General features: G+C 38.6%; 1 protein-coding gene across 8 annotated transcripts in view; it reads right to left on the minus strand.

Moving 5' to 3' along the window:
• CEP112 (centrosomal protein 112) overlaps positions 1 to 22,659 on the minus strand; it is a 266,133-nt gene that overhangs the window by 198,747 nt on the left and 44,727 nt on the right. For all 8 annotated transcript variants that reach the window (XM_087925056.1, XM_087925057.1, XM_026711184.2 and 5 more), the window contains 3 exons: positions 10,705 to 10,791; positions 6,920 to 7,019; positions 4,262 to 4,380 (listed from right to left, as the gene is read on the minus strand). In XM_087925056.1, coding sequence (XP_087781182.1) covers positions 4,262 to 4,380; positions 6,920 to 7,019; positions 10,705 to 10,791 — 306 coding nt within the window. The remainder of the gene's footprint in view (positions 1 to 4,261; positions 4,381 to 6,919; positions 7,020 to 10,704; positions 10,792 to 22,659) is intronic.

Consider the following 22,659-nt stretch of genomic DNA (forward strand, 5'->3'; position numbering starts at 1 on the left):
ATAATCAGTATTAAGAATGTCTTCTTCCATATTTGAACACCTTAAACAAATCCAGGCAATCAGTTCATTTATGAATGAAAAGTCTGGCAATATTTTGCCACAAAAGTAAATAAAAAAGTCAGGCTAATGCCTTATCAAATATTACCCATATTGCTAACTTTTATTTTGGGATTGATAGAATTAATCAATCACAGGAGCCACATACGCTATTGAAAGCTTAACTATTTAATACCAGAATCCTGCTGAAAATCTACTGTGGTTTCTTTCTAATGGGAATCAATAACAGAAGCAATCTACGTATTTCTTGTAAGAGAAGAAGTGTTAGTCTATAGCAGGAGTATCAAACACGCAGCGTCACATTGCCATCACATGACATATCACAATTTTTTTTCCCTTCACTAAAACGGGGTGGACATGGTCAGCGCATGACGCATCTGGCCTGTGGGCTGCAAGTTTGACATCCCTGGTCTATAGCGACAAAACGGCAAGAGGAATCTAGTAGCATCTTTTCCAACTAATAAATGTGATTAAAAGGCATCAGCTTTTGTGACTGCGGCTCATTTTATCAGAAGCACAGAGTGGAGAGATACATGCCAATGCATATATCCCAAATGCCTCAACAAACAGAAAGGCAAATCCATTATAACTTTAAATGTAAATATACATTTGACCCACAACCTTTTCCATTTGGCTACAGAGGGGAAAATCTTTGGTATTTTTGATATGCTGAATTTCAGTCCAGGAGGTGGGGATAAGGACTTTTCTCTGAGGAAAAGGACATTTTTTCCTTCCTCTTTCTTTTCTTAAAAAAAAACTTTCCTTGAGATAAATGAAAGGGCATCAGCTGGGAACGGTTTATCTGGAAGGGATGGGAAAATGGACAAAATGCCTGGAAGAGGGGAAAAAAGACACATTTGCTTAAAGATCAAGCAAGATGGAGACTGGTTTCAGTAAGCCAGTCTCCAGGAACAAGAAAGAGGTAAGCAATATCTGAGCAGAAGAAAATCAGGATAAGTATGAAGCTAATCTTTTCTGGGATTGACATGATTGAAAATCCTCCAGGAGCAGAAAACAAGACTTGCTCAAGCAAGGAGGAATGAACAGACAAACTGGCTGGGTCCTATAGCAAGACCAGAGCTGAATGTCTATGGGCTGAAAATAAGATCAGGAGCCTAACCGTAATCCATAAATCTCTAGGGAGAAAACAGGAGCTAAGAGGAAGTGTTCCTAAAACCTTGATTGAGGTTTATAATCTATGAAAGTCAAGGATTAGTCAGGATCAGTGAGCTGGAGAAGTGAGCTGCGGGAAATCCCTTTTCTCAGAGGTAAAGTAAAAGTTACAAGGAAGGAACGCCTTTTGGTTTCAGATACACTCATCTGCCCTATGGACCCTCGAGAACCTGGATCTATCTGCCAACTATTTCAAGGAATCTATGGCCAATTTTTATATAAGAAATGCACTGTTTACATGCAAAACACCATTCATATATGTTTTTTTCTTCTACATTATTTTAGTCTCAGATCCTCCCCATTTGGATTTCTGCCCTATTCCCCTGATAGTATCTTATGGAAAATTTATGTTTGAAGGGATGTGACTTATCAGCACAAAATGCCTTATTTCATCCAGCTATATATAATTCTCTGGGCATTTTATAGCATAAAGCTAAAAGAAAGTTTTCCTGTTCCTTTTCTGTTTCATATATTTAATAAATTAATTTTAAATCATACAATTGATGTTTTGCTTTTACAAGGGTAAGGAACTGAGGCTACTGAGTTTATTTTCTTTTACTGTCATGATCTTTATCATTTTATTATTATTCCTACTTTATGGGAATAATAAGGCTATGAGAAGCTAATCTATCTCACAAACTGCTGTGAAAGATTAGGAGCAGAGGAAAGACATTACTTTGCTCCTGGAAGAAGGGTAGTAACAGAAGGAAATTCTACCTACCCAATAACTAAAGTAGGGCTGAAGGGAAGTGCTATTTTTTTTAATCAAACATCCCACTTTCAGTCCTGTTGAAAGTACTCACAAAACCTGAAAATATAAAACAGTGACATGTATTAAAGAATTGCAACAAGATAAAGTCTAAGCCATGATATTCCTCATGATACTCTATGGAAGTGAAAACTGGACTTTAAAGAAGCAGGACAGGAAGAATTTGAATTTAAACTTTGATGTTCAGGGACGATTCCTGAGAATAGTGTGGAAAGCCAGGAAAACAATCCTATAGATCACTGAACAAATCAAGTCATCCTATTTTGGTCACATTATGTAAAAACCCAACTTTCTGAAAAAAGCTGTAATGCTGGGAAAGGTAGAAGGAAAGAGAAGAGGACGAGCAGCAGCAAGGTGGATGGATTCAGTTACATGACAATCAGTGCACCGTTAGGAGACTTGAAAGGACAGGTTGGGGATAGAAAATCTATCTATGTGGTTGCTAGGAGTCAAAACAGCACATAATAACAGATAACCAGAGTTGGAAGGGACCTTGTGGGTCATCTAGTCCAGCAGTCGCCAACCGGCGGGCTATGGCCCACTGGTGAGCCATGAGAAAATATTGGTGGGTGGCAGAGAAATCTCACCCCCCGAGGACCCTCACAAAGCAATTAATCCAGGCTGCGTAGAAACACAAGGCTGCACCGCCCACATGGCCTGCGGGAACCCTCCCCGCCCCACTCCTTACCCAGTAAACTTGCCTGCTAAATTGCTATTTTTCCTTTTCCAACCATCATCTGTTCTGCTGTGCCGGGAGATTTAGATTAGCTAGGAAGCAGGAAATGGTTGGATTTCTTGCTTTCTAGCTAGTCTTTAGATTTTCGGCTCAGCACAGCCGAACCCCCCTTAGGACTGAAGGTTTGCTTGCAAGCAAATTCAGTGCAAACTCACGGCAAGCAAATTTGATAGATTGAGCTAGCCGATGGCAGATAGATAGATCACTCAATGATTCTGTGAGCAACTCAATCTGCCTGCTTTGCCTGATTTTGGGTAAAAATTGCTCTTTTTTAAAATAAAAAATCAATATGGTTTGTTGTGAGTTAATGCATGGTATGTTGTGAATTAATTTTGTGAGTTTGCATGAGTTTGCTTGCAAGCAAATTTTATGCGAAAGACTCAATTAGCCAATAGCAGATGGATCGATAGATCACTGAATGAATCTGTGATTCTGTGAGCAATTCAATCTGCCTGCCTGCTTTGCCTGTTTTTAGGTAAAAGTTGCTCTTTTTTTAAAATAAAAAATTCAATATTTACATGCATGGTGTGTTGTGAGTTAATTTTGTGAGTTTGTTTGCAAGTAAATTTTATATGACAGACTGAACTGGCCAATGGCAGATAGATAGATCTCTGAATGAATCTGTGATTCTGTGAGCAACTCAGTCTGCCTGCTTTGCCTGATTTGGGGTAAAAGTTGCTCTTTTTTAATAAAAAATTCAATATTTATATAAATATTTATAATATTTACATAGAAGCCATGCCCAGCCAGCCACATGACCACCAAGCTACACCCACAAATTAGGCCACGCCCACAGAACCAGTTAGTGGTCCCTTTGATCTAAAATTATGAGTTTGGTGGTCCCTGAGGTCAAAAGGTTGGCAACCCCTGATCTAGTCCAACCCCCCGCCCAAACGGTAGACCCTACACCATTTCTAACAAATGGCAGTCTGATCTCTTCTTGAAAGTCTCAAGTGATGGCACTCGCACAACTTCCAAAGGCAAGTTGTTCCATTGGTTGATTGTTCTCACTGTCAGAAAAATTTCTCCTTATTTCCAGGTTAAATCTTTCCTTGTTCAGTTTCCATAATCAATCAATTAATAACAGCATTTTTCAATACAATATTCTTGACATATGCCGTGTCAATAACTTTCATTATTTTGAAGAAGAATTTTTAAAGAATTAGGAATTTGGATTTGTTGAGTTTTCATAGGCAATCCTCATAGCTAATAATTACTCTAATACTGAATTTATACTTCAATTAATCCGCCCTCTGGTTTCATCACAACTTTTTCAGAATTGCTCATGCTAACATATTTCTATGTGCATTGTCTTTTGCTATACAAAGCCACTGTTCAAACTTAAGATTTCACTTAATGAGAATTATTAAATTCATGCAAGTAGAAATATTTAATAGAAATTTTACACAAAATTAATGTTAAAGTTTTCATTGACTAATCAGTAACTGATTTAAAATTTGATATTCCCAATTAATTAGGCAAAAGCTTTTGTTTTTTGTTTTTCATTACATTAATAAAAACATTACCTTTTTCTCCCATTCATTGTTTAAGGAATCTGTACTGTGCTCACATAACTTTCTTAACTCCAGAATCTGTTTCTCTTGAGCTTCTCTAATGACTTGTGACTCACGAACAAGTGTCTGAACTGTCAGAAAATAAAAGCAACAAAATAAAATACATGAGATGATATTTAGGCTATTATCTCTAGCAAGAGAGATAGATGCTATTGCTGATTTCAATAATTTTTAAGCATTGTTCTTTAACATATGAAAATGGTCCTCAGATAGACTGAATGACAACTACCAGTCTGTAGATTATCTCTACATCAATAATCACAGAATGGAAGATAATTTTTATTACAGTCACGGACCAATATTGAAAACAGAAACACTCTAAAAATAAAGTTAAAAAAGCCAAGATAAAATTTTACAATTGATGGTGGGTTCATTGGTGAATAATCCAAGTCTCTCAAATTTTACAGACAATACAACAAAATTTAGCTATGTTCAAGAAGACTAAATCAGCTCCTAGATAAAAAGTGAAGCAACATAATTTTGCTGTGAGTTCCCACTGACCCCTAAAGTAGAACACTAGAAATAGCAACTTAGAACAGCTCTTCCAATCTAGGAATGTACAATATTAAATTGAGTACTTCATACACATCCTACTACCCTGATAAATTTCTATTTAAACATCAAGCAAGCAAAAATATAAACTATATAGAACTGTAATAGCAAAATGACAACACAATCTTTTGGGAATTGGGAATGTCAATGTAACTCAAGCCAGACACAGCCTGATCAAAGCACAAGAAAGAAAACACAACATTCAAATTGCCACTTCAAATTTTGGAGGTTACCAAAGAACCAAACTGGATAAAACCAATATCATGTTTAGTCCAGAATTCTGATCCTACAGTGAAAATGTTTCCAATCAGCCCCTTTTTGTGTTTCACATTAACTTGTACCCAAAATAATGTTTTTTGTAAGGTAACATATAGCAGTTCCGATTATTTACATCCAGGTGTGAGAATTATAGTGAGTCTCTGATGAAAGATTATGTGTCTAACTTGATATACTGACAACTCTATTTTAGTTAAGTAGAATGTAATTACCAAGATCTAATTATCTGCTTTCAATCTGTCAATTGTTTAGAAAAGCGGTAGAGAATAATATATCCTTCTCAAGCAGCCTTCTGAGATGTAGATATCATCACTTGATCTCTACCAAAATACATTAACACCCAGGAGATGTCATTTTAGCATATCGTGGGTGCCTGTTAGGAAAAGCAAAGTTCAAATACAGCCATGGGTAGCATTACTCAGGGCAGGGGTCGCCAACCTTTTGAACCTCAGGGACCACCAAACTCATAATTTTAGATCCCAGGGACCACTCACCGGTTCTGTGGGTGTGGCCTAATTTGTGGGTGTGGCTTGGTGGTCATGTGACTGGCTGGGCATGGCTTGTATGTAAATATTATAAATATTTATATAAATACTGAATTTTTTATATAAAAAGAACAACTTTTACCAAAAATCAGGCAAAGCAGGCAGGCAGATTGAGTTGCTCACAGAATCACAGATTCATTCAGTGATCTATCTATCCATCTGCTATTGGCTAACTGAGTCTTTCGCATAAAATTTGCTTGCAAGCAAACTAACAAAATTAACTCACAACACACCATGTATGTAAATATTGAATTTTTTATTAAAAAAACAGCAACTTTTACCTAAAATCAGGCAAAGCAGGTAGACTGAGTTGCTCACAGAATCATTTAGTGATCTATCTATCTGCCATCGGCTAGCTCAGTCTATCAAATTTGCTTGCCATGGAATTTGCTTGCAAGCAAACCTTCAGTCCTAAGGGAGGTTCGGCTGTGCTTAAAAGCAGAGCTGAAGATCTAAAGACTAGCCGGAAAGCAAGAAATCCAACCATTTTCTGCTTCCTAGCTAATCTAAATTTCCTGGCACAGCAGAAAAGACTAGCTAGAAAGCAAGAAATCCAACCATTTTCTGCTTCCTAGCTAATCTAAATTTCCTGGCACAGCAGAACAGATGATGGTCGGAAAAAGGAAAAATATCAATTTAGCAGGCAAGTTTACTGGGTAAGGAGTGGGGCGGGGAGGGTTCCCGCAGGCCATGTGAGTGGTGCAGCCTTGTGTTTCTGCGCAGCCTGGATTAATTGCTTTTGGGGGGATGTTCTGGGGGTGAGATTTCTCTGCGGTCCACCAAAATTTTCTCACGGCCCACCAGTGGGCCATGGCCCACCAGTTGGCGGCCACTGACTTAGGGCACTAGTTAAACCTAAAACAATTTTTCCAAACCACAAACCCTCCAGTTGTATTCAAATTCAAATTCTGAATTTTCAGAAATAGTCATACTGTCTGAGAATTCAGGGAATCAAAGTCCACATATCTCAAGAAAGTTTAAGTTGATGAAAGCTTTCTTAAAGGCATTCTTTCTTAACATATCCTTTATTACTCTTCAATTTAAAAAAAAACAGAAGCCAATTTCCTCAAAATCATGCAATACTTTGTCTCAGAAGTTTTCCATTCCTAATCAAAAATGTGTTTCCTTTGAATTTTGCTTATTAAGAGAAAATTAGGAGAAGTATAAACAAACAGGCAAGAAGCAAACATCAATCATGCAGTTTTCAAGATTAATACAAAATTGGAAAATTGAACACCTTTTTTTTCAAGCTTCTGAATAGTCTCTTCAGCTTCATTCTGTTTTGTTCTATACAAGCTCTTCAGTACCTCAATTTCATTGTTTTTTCTATCCAAAATCTATAATGAAAATATAAACAGAGTAAAATTGAGAAATGTTCATTAATTTCTTTTTTTAAAAAGAAACAGTGAACTGGGAATTTTATTGTTAGACTTATTTAGCTTTGGTATCAATATCTCTAGTGAAAGAGCACCTGAAGAACAAGGAAAATGTCATACAGAAAACTGCTGAGATTTCTTTCTTCAAGGCATCCATATCCTTTTACAATCTTATAAAGAATTTTAAAGATTAACACATTCTAAAGGCCACCTCTAAAATAAAATAGAGTATTATTCTAAATGTTCTGCTTAACTCATTTGAGATTCTCAACAAGAAAAAAAAACTTCAAAGCAAAGGAAACATTTAAGATGACATATTCTCTTTTCAGAACTGGTGTTCAGTTTGCAAACAAACAAGCATAAAAAAGGATTTATCTTTATTTTAAAATTCCATTGGACTTGCACAGCATGCAGTCTTGTGATTTGACAGTGTTTTTTATAAACTCAATAAATAACTGACACAGTTGCCGTTACAAGAAAGGATCCACTGCTACCACAAAAGATGTTGAGGATGCCCAAGCCTCATTGACACAAGTGTATGTCACTAGCCACCAAACAGCTGGTTGGTGTGCAGGTATTCCTTTTTAGCCCACAATTCTACTTAATTTATCAACATAGTCCTTTCCATTCTACAAGTTATGCAGGCCTACCATAGAACATTTCACCTAGAAATTCAACTCTCAGTCAAAATAATACTTCAAAAGGAAATAAATGGCAGTATTTTTATTGTAAACCCTCTTCTTAGAACTCCAAGATATGATATTTTATTTACATATGTTTGATAATCAATTTAGACTTTTTATGTACTCAAATAAGCATTATTCTCCATATCATATTTTCTGCTAACAACTTCATTTTTTAAAAAATTCTTTTTTCTCTCCCTCTTCTCATATTTCTATGCAATCCAAGACTCTGAATAAATATTTTCTTCTCTACATGCTAAATATTATATGTACTATATCATTTACAATTGTTTTATGAACCTAAAAGAAAAATCACTGTTTGCATTATGTGCAACAATGTAAATTATATGCAAACTATCATTACACCTGGCATAGTTATGAAACAATTTTACTTCCTTCAAAAAATGAAAAAGCATTTTGCCTCAGTGGCTGGCACTCATTTCCTCAACTGTCCTATTCCTTTTCAGCAATAAATAAAATTAACAAAGCAAGGCAGTATTTTCCTTAATGCTGATAAATCCAGAAGTCACATATAAAATAAAAGAATCATAAATGTAGCAGAAATACTGGCTGAAAGAGAATAATTCCCAGAACTGGAGCCATGATTATTCTTTCAATATTCTATTATATTTTACTCAAGGCAGTAAACCTCTTTTTTGAGGCACATATTTCCAATAATCCCATCTTTTCACTAGAATTACACATCCACATATCTCACACACACACACACACACACACACAGAGAGAGAGAAAGAGAGAGAGGGAGGGAGGGAGAGGGAGAGGGAGAGGGAGAGAGAGAGAGAGAGAGAGAAAGAGAAAGAGAATTGGGAATGTCTTCCAACATATTCTGTTTTCCCTTTTTCATGGAAAGTCTGAATGCCAGGTAAGATCAATACAATTCATTTTTATACTACTTCTCATATTGAATACCTATATATTTTTTATTCATCTTTATGTATTCAAGACTCACAGCTCTATCATAAACTGGTAGAAGTTAACTAACAACTACTTCCACCGACAAGGAACATTTTCCTTAATAAACAAATGAACTGGGATAATGTTTTTGACACTTTTGTTTAATTGAATTGTCTTTACGCAATCTTAGGATTTGTATAGAAAACAGATCACATTTTAGGTTATATTTACACAGAAATATTGAACATTCAAAAGTGTTAATATTTTCATCAATAAAATAACTGCATCCGCCCAATATTGGTTACTGTTTAGAATATATCTAATGGGTATTTTCTACAGAAATGATTTGAGATTCATTTGAACTTGTAGAGTTCCTACAATATGAGCTCTGGCACCTATGAAATAGATTCATGGCTCTCCTGGCTTTTCCAGGCAGCTAAGGAAGGGATGCTGGCTAAATCTAATTCATCTTTGAAGGAAGAAGCACTGAAAAGACAGTGGTACATTCTCTCCTGAGAAGATTTATTTCAATTCAGGGCCTTTTTAGCCTTCCTTTTTTTTAATGGATGACTTTGGATAATCCTGAAATTAAGCAGATTAGCCATCCTCCAGACCCAGTCATGGGACAGAAATAGCAGTGGTTACTCCAGCAGATTATCTTTTACTTGGGCCTGGAGGGAGTTGAACCCGCCAGCTCTTGATGGACATCTCAAAGTAATCAGTATTAACCACTGAATCCTTCCATAACATCTAACTCAAGCCCTTATCACTTCAAGATTGGATTATTGCAAAAATGATTGCTCAATTTGGGATTGTGTTTGAAGACCATTCAGAAACTGCAGTGAGTTCAGAATGTAACAACCTATTTAAGAGTGATTAAGAACTGCACTGCCTTCCACAGTTTCCAGGTACATGTGCTGGTTATTATCTGTAAGCCTTTTAAGGCTGAGGTTTGCAGAAGATCTCATCTTGTATAATTTACCCAGGAAGCAATATTCCACATTTCCCCCCTCTAAGTTATATGAGAGGAGAGAGAATCTGGAAGTAGGACTTCTCAGTGACAGCTCTGGGACTATGGAACAGCATCCCACAAGTTAGGATGGATGGCTTTCCAGAAGCAGGATATGAATGCACCACTCTCCAAGACTCTATTTTTTTAATCGTAAATTGTGAACCTGACATCTATGATTTTATGATATGTGAATTTGTTGGTTTGTTTTTCACATTTCTGAAGCACCACCTCCCTCTAAGTGGAAATGTTACATGTGGATTCTGAGTATCACTATATTGGTATTGGTTGGTATATGTGAGAGTGAAAATAAAAATGTGGCAAGCTCGAATGCTGATTATATGCCATCAAGTCATTGTCATCTCTTAGCATGGATACATTTTCTACATTATGATCTGTCCCTAACCTGGTCCTACATACAAATATCCTTGCTATATCTGTGTAAATCAAAAATGAAGCAAAATGAAGCAGTTTCAAACTGTTTCATTTGAAGCCATAAAATAGATGAGCCACTATTGGTGGTCAGGGGACTTATTTTTGGATAAGTGAAAGTAGTGCTTATTTCATTAACACAGAATGGTAAACAAATGACAGATTTCCTCCCTCTATCTCTGCAAGGTTTGAGTATTTCTTTTCTCCTTTGTTTTTAAACTATTTTAACTTTTCAGTACAAAATGTCACAAAATTGCATGGCCAAATCTTGACACTTTTAGATAGATAGTATACCAGGATGCAAAATAGGGTTTCAGTGACAAATGTTATTCTATGCCTCAGGTTAGGTACCCATCATAACATAATTGTTCTGAAATGACAGGAAATGCAAGAATGATGGCAAGTGATGTGATATTTTCCTTATATTCATTAATGCATCATCAAGACTCATTATTTCAATTTATAACAATCTATTGCTATAAATGTTTAAGTGCAGCCAATGCGATACTAATGCCAACGTTCGGATGTTACATAGGAATTTTATAATAGGTATTTCTTTGTGTTGCAAGTAAAAACCCATCATATCATTTTAATCAACCTACTGTACCTTTTGAACATCTGCATCATGCTTCTGCTGTAATTTAAGTTTTTCTTCATGAAGTCTAGCTTCCATCAATTTTGATTTCATCTCCAGCTGTAAATTGGATGTTGCACATACTGATCAGTTTAATTGATGACATATAACCCTTCCTTATAAATCAAAACAGCTTCAAGCTTTAAATCTAAAAGTAACAAAATAACACAGACCCACTGGCAATTTATCTAGACTGTTGTGGATAGAACTCAAATGGACTGATCTTTCTCTGATGATGAACTAGAATCACCAATCTCACAGATAATTAACTTCCTTGGGATAAAGAAACAGTTTTGAATCAGTCAAACCTCTACTCTCTATTCCTTGGTCATGAAAGGATGTTTTTTGACAAATTGGTTAATATTTCTTGAAAAATGTATTTAAGGAACCCTTGTGAACTCATGTCAATAAAACAAAACATTGTTTATTTTGGCTACATTAGTGAACCAGCAATAACACCCTTTTTTCTGACTCTTCAGTTTTATTTTAAATTCCCACATATTCAGGGGTGGGATTCTACCAGTTCGCACCTATTCACTAGAACCAGTTGTTAACATTCTAAGCAGTTCGGAGAACCAGTTGTTAGAAGAAATCACTAGCCTAATCCTGTAAGGAAGGCAGGAAGGAAACATTCTGGTGTTGCTTACAGAAACTGCCTCTCTGTTAACCCTTATTACATTCTTGGCAGGACTAGACTTTCTGTCTCAGGAACTTCTCTGGAGTTTTTTTCCCCTCCTTTGCTGGTATTTTGCTTGTGTGGAGTGACCACACAAAGTTACAATGGCACTGAAAAAAGTGGCTTATGACCATTTTTCACACTTAAAATGTTGCAGCATCCCCACAGTCATGAGAGGCCAAGCGAGGAGATGTGTGCCTCAATGTGAGTGATATTGACTTGGCCACACCCAGCCAATAACATGACCACCAAGCTATGTCCACCCAGTCATATGACCACCAAGCCATGCCCACTACCTAAGCCATGCCCACAGAATCAGTTGTTAACAATTTTGAATCCCACCCCTGCATATATTACTATATTGGTCTCATCCTACACACCTTCCAGTTTGGCTGGGGTTCTCATCTCTTTCCTTTAGTACTTGACATACTGCCTCAGCTGTTCCCAACAACTTATACAGGAAGAAGAGGCAAAATAGTAATAGACAAATCTGAATGGCTCATTTTTAACTGAAAACCACAGCTAAGTATCTTGAACCAGAATAGATTTCCTTTTAAGATCCTCCTTTTCTTTTACTAATTATATCATTTAGAAATGCACTATAAAAGAACAGGAACATTCAGATAAGAGTTTGAAAAGAAGAAGAAAAATGCTAAAATTTTGCTTTTTTTATTCATGGCTATTCTGCAAAGTCTTGGCTGTGTACTCTTTGCAGAACTTTGGAAAAGTAAGGGCAACTTTCCTTCTTTTTTTTTTTCTCTACAGAGCCAGCTCCAGTGCTTCAGCCTGCCCAAGAGCATGGGAAAGGGGGCATTTTCAGGTGCTACAGCTGATGGCTGGCTTTAACATTTTTCTTCTTCTTCCTCTTCCTAAACCACCAGGCTGGGAGTGAGAAAATAGTAAAGATTAGTTGTGGCAGGTCAGGGCAAGGACTGTTGCTTAACTAGAGCTTCCAGTGGGAGGGAAGCCACCAGCAAAGACAACTGGATTCCTATTTCATTGTGGCTGCTTGGGAAATGGTGCCCAATTCTGGAATAAAGTCAAGCAGTTCAGGAACACCAAAAGGCAGAGTGGCACAATCGGTGATGGGTGGGAAGTTGGGAATTGGAAGAAAGCATGTGGCCTAAGGGATCCTGGAAGTTAGAGTGGCGGAAGGGCACTGCAGCATCCCTATGGTCAGTCACAAGTGGGAATGACCGCAAGGATGCTGTAGCAAACATAACTTTGAAACCAGACCATAAATAGTTTGGGGTGGGGGGCTGTTATAACTCTGAACAGTTGTTAAGCAGTCTTTCACTCAAACCTTACATTCCAAATGCAAAATTCTCTTATTTCTCAGCAACACTTATTCTTTCATCTAGAGCAAACAACTAGCAGTGAAATACAAATTTAAATCCAGTAACCCCAATCCTCCTCTTTCCTTTGGAGGTTATAAAACTTTATAGTAACTCTTGGGGTTTTTTTCCCTATAAATTTAGTTATATCTTTGCCATTCTTAAATAGTATATGTGTTGGACTTCCGGTGGCACTTCTGTCGAAGTCATATCAGGGTCTGTGATCATGCACAGCTCTGATCCAAGCTCTACTTGTTGGAGGGTCCCAAATAGGACCGGAACCACCCTGGAGGGGTGGTGAAGAAAGGGGGACCACCTGTTGAGTCCAGGGGAGCCACATCTCCCGTCCCTGGCTAGGAACACCCCCTCCGAAGACAAGCTGTAGCGGTAGCCTAAAATGGCTACCCTGAAGACAGGAAGCTATCCGGGAAACTAAGGTTGTGCTGGAGCATTGAGTCATGAACAATGTGTGGACCAGGTGAAATACTTTGGACTTTAAAAGGTAACCCAGAAAATAACAGAAAAGAATTCTCATGAAGGATTGTATTAGCGGCGATTTGAAAGAGAGAAATTGGAAAACGTTATGAAATTTTTGAAAAAGACTTTAAACAGAAGTGACACAACTCAGAAAAACTTTTGACTATAACAGAATAAGAAATTGAATGTGGTGATTATACAGAATTTGGCACTAATTAGGCATTGTTTAAAATGATGGAATTGAGTATGTTAAAAAGAAAATATCAGCTAATAATTGGGAATTAGCAAAGTTAATAAAAGCTTAAAATCCGGAAAAATAAAAGGTGGAAAGTGGTTTAAGAGCGCCACCTAATGGTAAAGGAATTTTTTTATAAAAACGTGTGCTCTAACTAAGATGTGAATTTAAAAAGAAATCAAAGGAACTTTATTATAACAAAAAAACCCAAAGTGGATTATTAAAATCCTACAGTAAAAGAATACCTGAAGATAGTACCCCAGGATTGATTGGTGGCTTTGGAATTGTTTGACAAGGAACAGACTGATTAAAACTGGAAAATACTTATGGACATTGATTGTAAAAAAATAAAAAGACGCTGGTTTAAACAAACTATAGGACAATCGGATTAGATATAAATATTAAAGAAGATAAAGTAGTAGTAAAGTAAAATGAGTGAAATATGCAAGGAAATAAGACCAGAACTGCAAAGTATAAAGGAAATGATAAATAAAAGCTTGGAAATATGGTGCAACATAGCAGAAAAACTAGAAATGGTGACGCAAATCATCGAAGAACAAAGAAAGCCTAAAGGGGAGGAGTTAAAAAAAGAAGAATATCAGCTTAAAAGAACAATGGAAACAATAAATACTACAAAAGGACAAAAAGAGAATTAATGATTGAAGTGACAAATAAAAATGTGGTAATTTAAAAAAATGGCTATATTATTATTAGTTTTTATAATTGGTTAAAGGGAATAAAATGGGGAAAATGTGTTACAATGTAAAGAGGGTGGCAAGATTGAATTGACAATGAAAGGGGACAAATACTGAATAATACAAATTAAGATGAATTTTTGGAATGATGAATGGAATAACATAATATAATAAAACCTGCAAATATGATGAATACAAGAAAATGTGTGTAATAAATATAGAGATTGATTAAGAATATAGATATTATAAAGTAATGTATGAGAATACGGAAAGGGAAATTGGAATAGGTAATTTATACGATATGAAATTGGATAAGAAAACTAAATATGTAACCATGGTCATGTTTGTATTGAAATGTAAAATCCTGGAATAACATTGTTCACTCAGAGATGTTTAAAAAATAAAAATAAAAAATTTATTCAAAAAAAAAAGTATATGTGTTGTTCAAAAAAGGCATTGCCTGAAACAAAAATACCATTCTTAGCAAAACATTCATTTGGACCAAGTACTTTTTCATTTTAGTTTCACATATCTCCCTTATTATTGTAAGACCATTCAAAATTTGTCTCTGATTTTCTGCAATCCTAGGTAAATTCTATTTATACAAATATTGTCCACTTTTTCTGAAGAAATCTACACCCCACATATCTTATTTTATCTTTTGCAAATAGTGATTTTTTTTTCTTTTTTGAGGGGCATTTGTTCCACTTTTACTTTATGTTAAGCATTTGTAATCCATAATTAATCCAAGATTTTAGAAAAGTGAATATTTGTACTGCCTAATGTGGCGTCTTCTTCAATGTCTTGCATCTGTTGTGGCATTTGTTTAGTCTCATCTGTCACTGTCACTTCCCATTGTGTCTCATCCAATTCTTCTTCAATTTCTTCCAAAAATATCTCTTGCTTTTTACGTAGAGTTCAACCTAAATTTCTATTGATTAAAAGTAAAAATCGGGGGACGAGCGGTCTGCCACCTCCAAGTGGTGTCCCCTGGATGCGCGAAGCCATCAAACGCTGACCGTAACTGAGAGCAGACCCTCCGACGACAGGCCCACGCGACAGGCCGGCTGGAGTACTCAAATGCCGCATCAACATGGTGGAAATCCACTACAAAACACACGTCCAATGCTACCGCTCGGGGAACCGACGGGCGCAGGAGACCATTGGCCTGCGCCAAAATCAACGAAATGGTCCACGCGGAAAGCACGGCGCACCTGCACCGTGGTGAGAAAGCTATGGCGACTGCGTCCAGGTCCGATGCGCACGGAGACTACCCGATCCGTGTGAAAAACGCAAGCGGGAACAGAGGACTGCCAGACGCCAAGGTGGCCACCTGGAACGTGGATTCGCTGACTGGACGCCGACCGAGATCGCCAGGGCCATGCGGGACAGGAAGCTGGACATCTGCTGCCTCCAGGAAACTCGCTGGAAGGGCAACAAGGCTACGACTATAGACGGCTACAAGATCATATACACCAGCTGTAAGGAAAACCGCGGCGGTGTAGCTGTGGTTGTCAGTCCAAGCTGGCAAAGCTCCGTCGCAGAAGTTAAGCGCTCACAGAACGACTGATGATAATCGTCAGAGCACCAAGAGGCAGCGCCACACATCTTGTCCGCCACGCCCTCAGACCGGATGTCACGAGGAGGAGAAGGATACCTTCTGGGAACTGCTCGACATCCAACTCAGGCAGATCCCACACGAAGACGACATCATCATCTCGGCGACCTGAATGGTCATGTAGGGCGGGACAAAACGGACACCAGTGCCACGGTGGGCACGGCACAGGCGATACGAATGAGAATGGCCAGAGGATCCTGGACTTTGCCGACTCCCATGATATGACCATCACGAATACCTGCTTCATTAGGCGAGAATCTCAACTCCTCACCTACCATAGCAGAAACGGAGCCACCACACACAGATCGACTACATCATCGCATTTACGAAGAGCCGCTAAAAACGTGCTCAACGCCAAGGTGTACCCGCATTTAATCGAGCAGTCAGCACAGGCCGCTGATGGCGAAGATCAGGATCAGCAAGCCCAAGACCAGGATTGACAAAAGGAATGCAGACCAGCCACGAATCAAGTGGTGGAACCAGAAGAAGATGGCGGGACCCTCATCAAACCGGAGCAGTTCCCGCAGATGGTCGACGGGCCACAGGAAGCGTGGTCCATGCTGAAGAGCACTGTTCACACTGCCGGTTGCCAACAGCTTGGCTGCACCAAGCCAGGACGGAGACGCATCGAACGAGATACATGGCTCTGGACACCGGAAGTACAAGATGCCGCACACCTGAAGAAACGGCTCTACAAGGCCTTTCTTCAGGACAAGACCAGCAAGAAGCTCTATGGTCACAAGGCGGCCAAAAAGGCAGCCAAGAAAGCAGTAGCGAAAAGCCAGAAGCTCCCACTACGATGACATCTACGAGAAGCTGAACACGCGAGAAGGCGAGAATGAGATCTACCGCCTAGCCAAACACAGACACAGGAAGACCCTGGACATTGACCAGTTTCATGGGATCAACGATGAAAGGGGAAATTTGATCGTCAACCCCAGAGACGCTGCGGAGAGGTGGCGGCAATACTCTCGAGAAGATCTCCACCGAGGAGTTCCCACACCCACGAACCCCGCGAGGTGACCCAGTTGAAGGCCCAGTCTCAGGCATTTATGCCAGCGAGGTCGCCGACGCCATCAAGGCCATGAAAAACGGTAAGGCAACAGGACCAGACGACATCCCTGCCGACTTCTGGAAAAAGGCACTACCGGCTCGGCATTGTGCCTGTGCGAGCTGTTCAACAACATCGTCTCCACGGGAAAAGTGCCACACGACTGGTACCGCAGCACCACTGTTCCGATCTGGAAGGGAAAGGGCAGCCCAGCGGACTGCTCCAACTACAGACCAGTCAGGTTACTGTCACACACTATGAAGATCTTTGAACGCGCCCTTGATAAGCGCATTCGGGACATCGTCGACATCAGCGCCAACCAGGCTGGATTCATCAAGAACTGCGGCACCACCGACGCCATCTTCGGTGTGCGGATGCTGATGGAGGCTCACAGAGAGAAGAAAATCCCGCTCCACACTGCCTTCCTAGACTTGGAAAAGGCCTTCGACCGAGTCCCGCACGATCTCATCTGGTACGCACTGCGAGATCACGGCGTGCCTGAGATGCTCGTACAATGGGTCCAACTCCTATACAGATGTCACAAAAGCCGTGTAAAAGCGGCAGCTGGGATATCAGAGGAGTTTAATATTACCGTCGGCGTACACCAGGGCTCTGCTCTCTCACCACTGCTGTTCATTCTGGTGATGGACACAATTACACACGACCTGTACACGCCCGCCCCATGGACGCTGCTCTACGCTGATGATGTGTTCCTGGCCAACCTGTGCAAGGCTGAACTCGAGCACCGAGTCCAACAGTGGCACGACCGCCTCGAGCAGTTCGGGCTCCGGCTGAACCTAAAGAAGTCCGAATACCTGACCACTGATAATGAAATGACAGGCTCCATCCACGTGAACGGGCAGGAGCTACCACGTGCCTCCACCTTCAAGTACCTGGGAACTACTCTTGGGGAAGAAGGCCTACTACAAACTGAGGTGGCAGCCAGGATCAATGCAGCGTGGGGCAAATGGAAGTCCGTCACGGGCGCCCTCTGTGACAAGAAGATGCCGATGCGCCTGAAGGCGAAAATCTATAACTCTGTGGTGCGCCCGTGGCTACATACGGCGCAGAGTGCTGGCCGACCACCAAAGAAGCAAAGCAGACTCCAGATAATGGAGATGCGAATGTTCCGATGGTCGGTAGGCCTCACCCTACTCGATCGCGCCAGGAACGAAGAAGTGCGTAGACGGTTCAACGTCGTGCCCATCCCCACGGTCATGAGGCAGTCCGGCCACGATGGTTCGGCCACGTGAGCCGCGCCAAGGAAGAATCCATCATCAAATCTGTAATGAAGGTGACTGTCGGAGGAGCGAGACCGCGTGGTAGACCTAAACAACGCTGGATGGACACGATCAAGGCCGATCTAGAGATCGCGAAGGCAGACCCGACACACGTGGCAGACAGAGAGGTGTGGAAGCAGTACTCAAGGACATTAGCGGACCTCGCCCGAGCGCGAGACAAACGCTGAAGAAAAAGAAGAAGAAGAAGAAGATTAAAAGTAAAAATCACCTGTTGCAGCTTACACCACCAAAATGGAATTTTCTTCTGTTTGTCAGAAAAGGTACAACTACATTTGTATTATCAGCCTAGTATTAAAATACAGCTGTAGATCTGTTGTCTTTTTCCTGACAAAGTGTACAAGGACATCCCTTGGACCATTTTTTAATGTTGCAAAATGTGTACTGATCCTTTAACCTAATCAATCTCTGAATCAAAATTGTCTTCTTCCCAATCCAGAGATCCAGGCTCTTTTTGCAAATGTCCTCTCCATGTCATTCTGGAATTGCTCTAATTCTTAAAAAAACATTTCTCTAAATTCCAGTGATGCTAGATTATCCAAGTCTTTCTCTATACCTCTATTTATAACTTCTGTCTTAGTTTCTAAAATGTCTATTTTGTCAGTAACTTGTTTCAAATCTGCAGCCAGTTGTCCTCAGATTCAATTTTCTTAATTTCTTTCTTCAGATCTTTTTTCATCGTTACAAATCCATTTACTTTTTAACTGTCACAGACATCTTTTTTCCAAATTCTTCAAATAGTTTCTTCAATAAATCTGATACAATACCCTTATCAGTAAGTTGTTCTAGTGAACCTGTGTGTCCTTCTCCCAGTTTGGCAGCTTTTCTCGTGGTTGCCATGGTGAGAAAGTGAAAGTATGTCAGTTACTATGGTGAGAAAAAAGTTGGATTCTTTTTTATTCTGCTTTTCTTTTCACTATCTTCCCAATTAGCTTTTCGTAGTCAGTCAAACAGTCTAGCTCATATTACTCTTATCTTCTTGTTTTCTAAAATCCACCAATTATTACTGTCCTTTTATATAAATAGTCACCTTCCCACAGAGGTCTGGTCTGTTAGTCTATTTAAATTTTCAAAGATACTTTCATCAAGGAAAAAAACCCTTTTTTAAAAAAAAAATCACTGTCCTGCTTTTTCATTGGAAGCTTTCTAATATCACAATCTTGCCTTTAAATTACAATCGTTTACCACACGGATTTTCTCTTCTTAATTTCAAAAAGAAGATACTCATCTAGATTCTTTAAACCAGGGATCGCCAACTGGTCCATGGACTGGTACCGATCCAAGGCATTATAGAAACTGGGCCACACAAACAAGCAAAGCCCAGTCCATGGAAAAAACTCTCTCTACAGAACTGGTCCCTGGTACCCAAAAGGTTGAGAGCTGCTGCTTTAAACATCATTGATGTTCAGAATATGTTTCTTAGGTTGTAAAACAAATCATAAACTTATTAAGAAGGTGAGGCTTTTGAAATATCCATAAAAAGGCTACACAACTATTGTAGAATAAATACTCAACTCCTAAGATAATTGACTCACCATCAACTTCAAGCAAAGTAAACTACTGAATTCTTTTTTTGTAAGGAGCAGTTCTTTTAGAGCACAAATGGATTCATTACCCCATTTTTTTCTTCTTCTGGAATAGTTTTCTGTCAGCCAGAACCAACTTCTGGCTGGCAATTGCAGCACTGTGCATCTAACTGGCCAAAAACACCTTATCTGGAAGCTGAATACTCCTGAAATATCTCAACAAACACCTTATCTTGTTTTTATAATTAAAGACCCAATACTACTCCTTTTATTTAGCTAATACCTTTATTTTTAAACTTTTTCTTACATTCAAGAAAAGAAATATTATTGAACTTTTTTCTTAAATCATTTACAGAGTATTTGTTAGTCTACAGAGTAATTTCTCACGTTACAAAATGTTTTAATTATGGCAAAACTGCACTATATCTAATGTGGATTCAGCCACGGAATGAAGGATCGGCAATAAAAATGTTATAAAAGCAGAATTAAAACATATGTCTCTGGAGACTGTACCAAGTTTGACTGAGACCATACAAGCAGCAAAATCCTATATGCAGAGCAGGGATGAAGCCAAGCTTCAAATCCAAGGATTTGTCACACAGGCCAATTTTTAATACTCAAGTAATGAGTAAACTAGGCAGAGAATGTAACTCTTAAAATATGATTACAGCCAAGCAATTACTCTGTGAAATGCAGTAATCCTAATAACTGTTTTACTAATTATATACTATATGAAATTTTAGAATAGCTAACATTATAATGTTTTCAGAGCAACAGATATGGAGAGTTGAAATATGATCTGAAGGAGCAGGCGGTGGGAAAAAGGACAGAAATTTAAGAGCAAATTATCCCCTGAAAAAACTAGAATGACCTTTTGAATTTTGCATTTTTAGCCTGATTACATGTATGAGTGTATTATTTTAAACTTATTAATACCAAAGTTGCATAACTTTAGAATAATTCAGTATACTTAAAAATTGCAATCACTTTTTAAATTAAAGGTATGTTTAAATTAATATGATTAAAGTTTATATTTAGTTATATTTGGCTCCTAGAATTTCTTAAAATAAAATGTATTCATTTATTTAAATTTGTTTTAGCCACCGACTCCCTTAACCTCTGGACAGTTTACAAATATAAAAACAACAAAGTCAGTTAAAAACATACAATAAAACAATATGTACAAGGCAGTCCAGTCTTAAACAGTCATGACAAAAACTAGCCAGACTAGAGACCCTACAAACAGATTAATCCCCAGCCTGAGATGAAAGTCTTAAGGGCTTTGGGGAACTCAGGAGACAAGGCACTGGGGGGATGCTGTTCCCAGAAAGTGGGGAGATTATCAAATTATCCAAACAATATTATGCTATTTTGCTGTTTCAAAAAATGAAAATCAAAACTGTTTAGACAAGCAGCATTTTGAATCATATAAATGTATTCCTGAAAAAAACTAATTAAAATGTAAAATGAACATTTGAAATTATTTTTACCAAAATGTTTGCAAGTGCAATATTTTTATCATTGCCATTGCTCATTCTTCTGTGTTTTCATCATTGTTTATGCTCTTTCCAGAGAACTATGAAGCAAGGCATGTCTTCCAGGCATGTAAACACTACTGATATCAAACATCTGTTTTGTCTCTACAATTAAAGCTATTAAGAGTGAAACCAATACATTTACTTTTATATTTGTGTGTGTTAGCTCTCATATATATATATATATGTATATGATATATGTTGTATATATATATATATATATATATATATATATATATATATACACACACACACACACACACACACATACATACACATACATACACACACACACACACACACACACACACACATGCCTTTAAAAGTTTTAAATGCACATATTTTAAAAAATCAAGTTGCTTCATTGTTACAATATCCTGCCAGTTTATATCCTGGGATGAAATGTAAGTTATTTACTTCAACACAATCTCACTGAGAAGTAACACATCCCCACAGTCCTATTTCAGTACAAGCATTTGAGCTTATCCATAGAGAAGATACTTTTTCCCCTTAGCAACAGAAACATGTCCTATTAAATTGGGAGATGCTCTGAGCAGCATTTCCATTTCAGAAAAACTCTAAGACACTCAAGGCTGGTGAGAAAAAAACCCAAATAGCCCTTTATGCAGAACTCTAGAATGCAGGAAATTTTACTTAAAGTCATTAGAACAGACAGTAGATGTTAGCTGGATTGTTTATATTCATTCACTATAATGTAATGGTTATTGTGGCCTCCACTGACTCAGAGGATTTTGACACTAAGGAGCAGATATCTCAATCTGAGGAAGTTGTGGGCACTCAAACACTTGTGGCTGATCTGGCCAGCAATCATACAAAATAGCAGGGAAAACAGTTGCAGGGCCAAGCAGAACTTCAATGCATCTCCCTGCCAGCTTCACTATTGTGGATTCTATTAACAGCAATCACTAACCTGTTTTTTTTTTCATTAGCAACAACTAAGTAACCAATCCAAATTCTATGTTCTTCAAATCAGGATCCTCTAACAGGCCTGTCAAACTGCTAGCCTGCCAGCCATATATGTCGTGTGCAGTCCACACCCATCCCGGCTCCACAAAGGCAAAAATATCATGTTACAGCCTCTGACGCAATTGAGTTTGACACCCATGCTGCTCTAGTATCTTCAAGTTCCGCTTTTTCTGGCCAAAGACCAGCTGAAAAACCATCATCTATGTTTAGGCCACTGGACTGTAACCTCTGCAAGGTGCTTTGGATTTTGGTTATAGAAACTTATTGCAGGCAAACTCTCCAGGGATTTTCTTTGTACTGTCCATACATTTGCATACGTATCATGCTTGCCTCTGCCTGAATTTGTCTAATGCTAAGTAAAACTTACTGCAAGCTATTCCTCTGCATTTGCATGTGACTGGCCCAGAGCAAAGGGAATCACATTGTTACCAAAATACATATTTCTTTGTCAGGTCATATTTAAGGTCTCACTAACCTACAGACACATATACCCATA

Source organism: Pseudonaja textilis, chromosome 2 (genome assembly GCF_049901715.1).
Source record: "Pseudonaja textilis isolate UNSWEBS1 chromosome 2, rPseTex1.2, whole genome shotgun sequence".
Classification (NCBI taxonomy): Eukaryota; Metazoa; Chordata; class Lepidosauria; order Squamata; family Elapidae; genus Pseudonaja; species Pseudonaja textilis.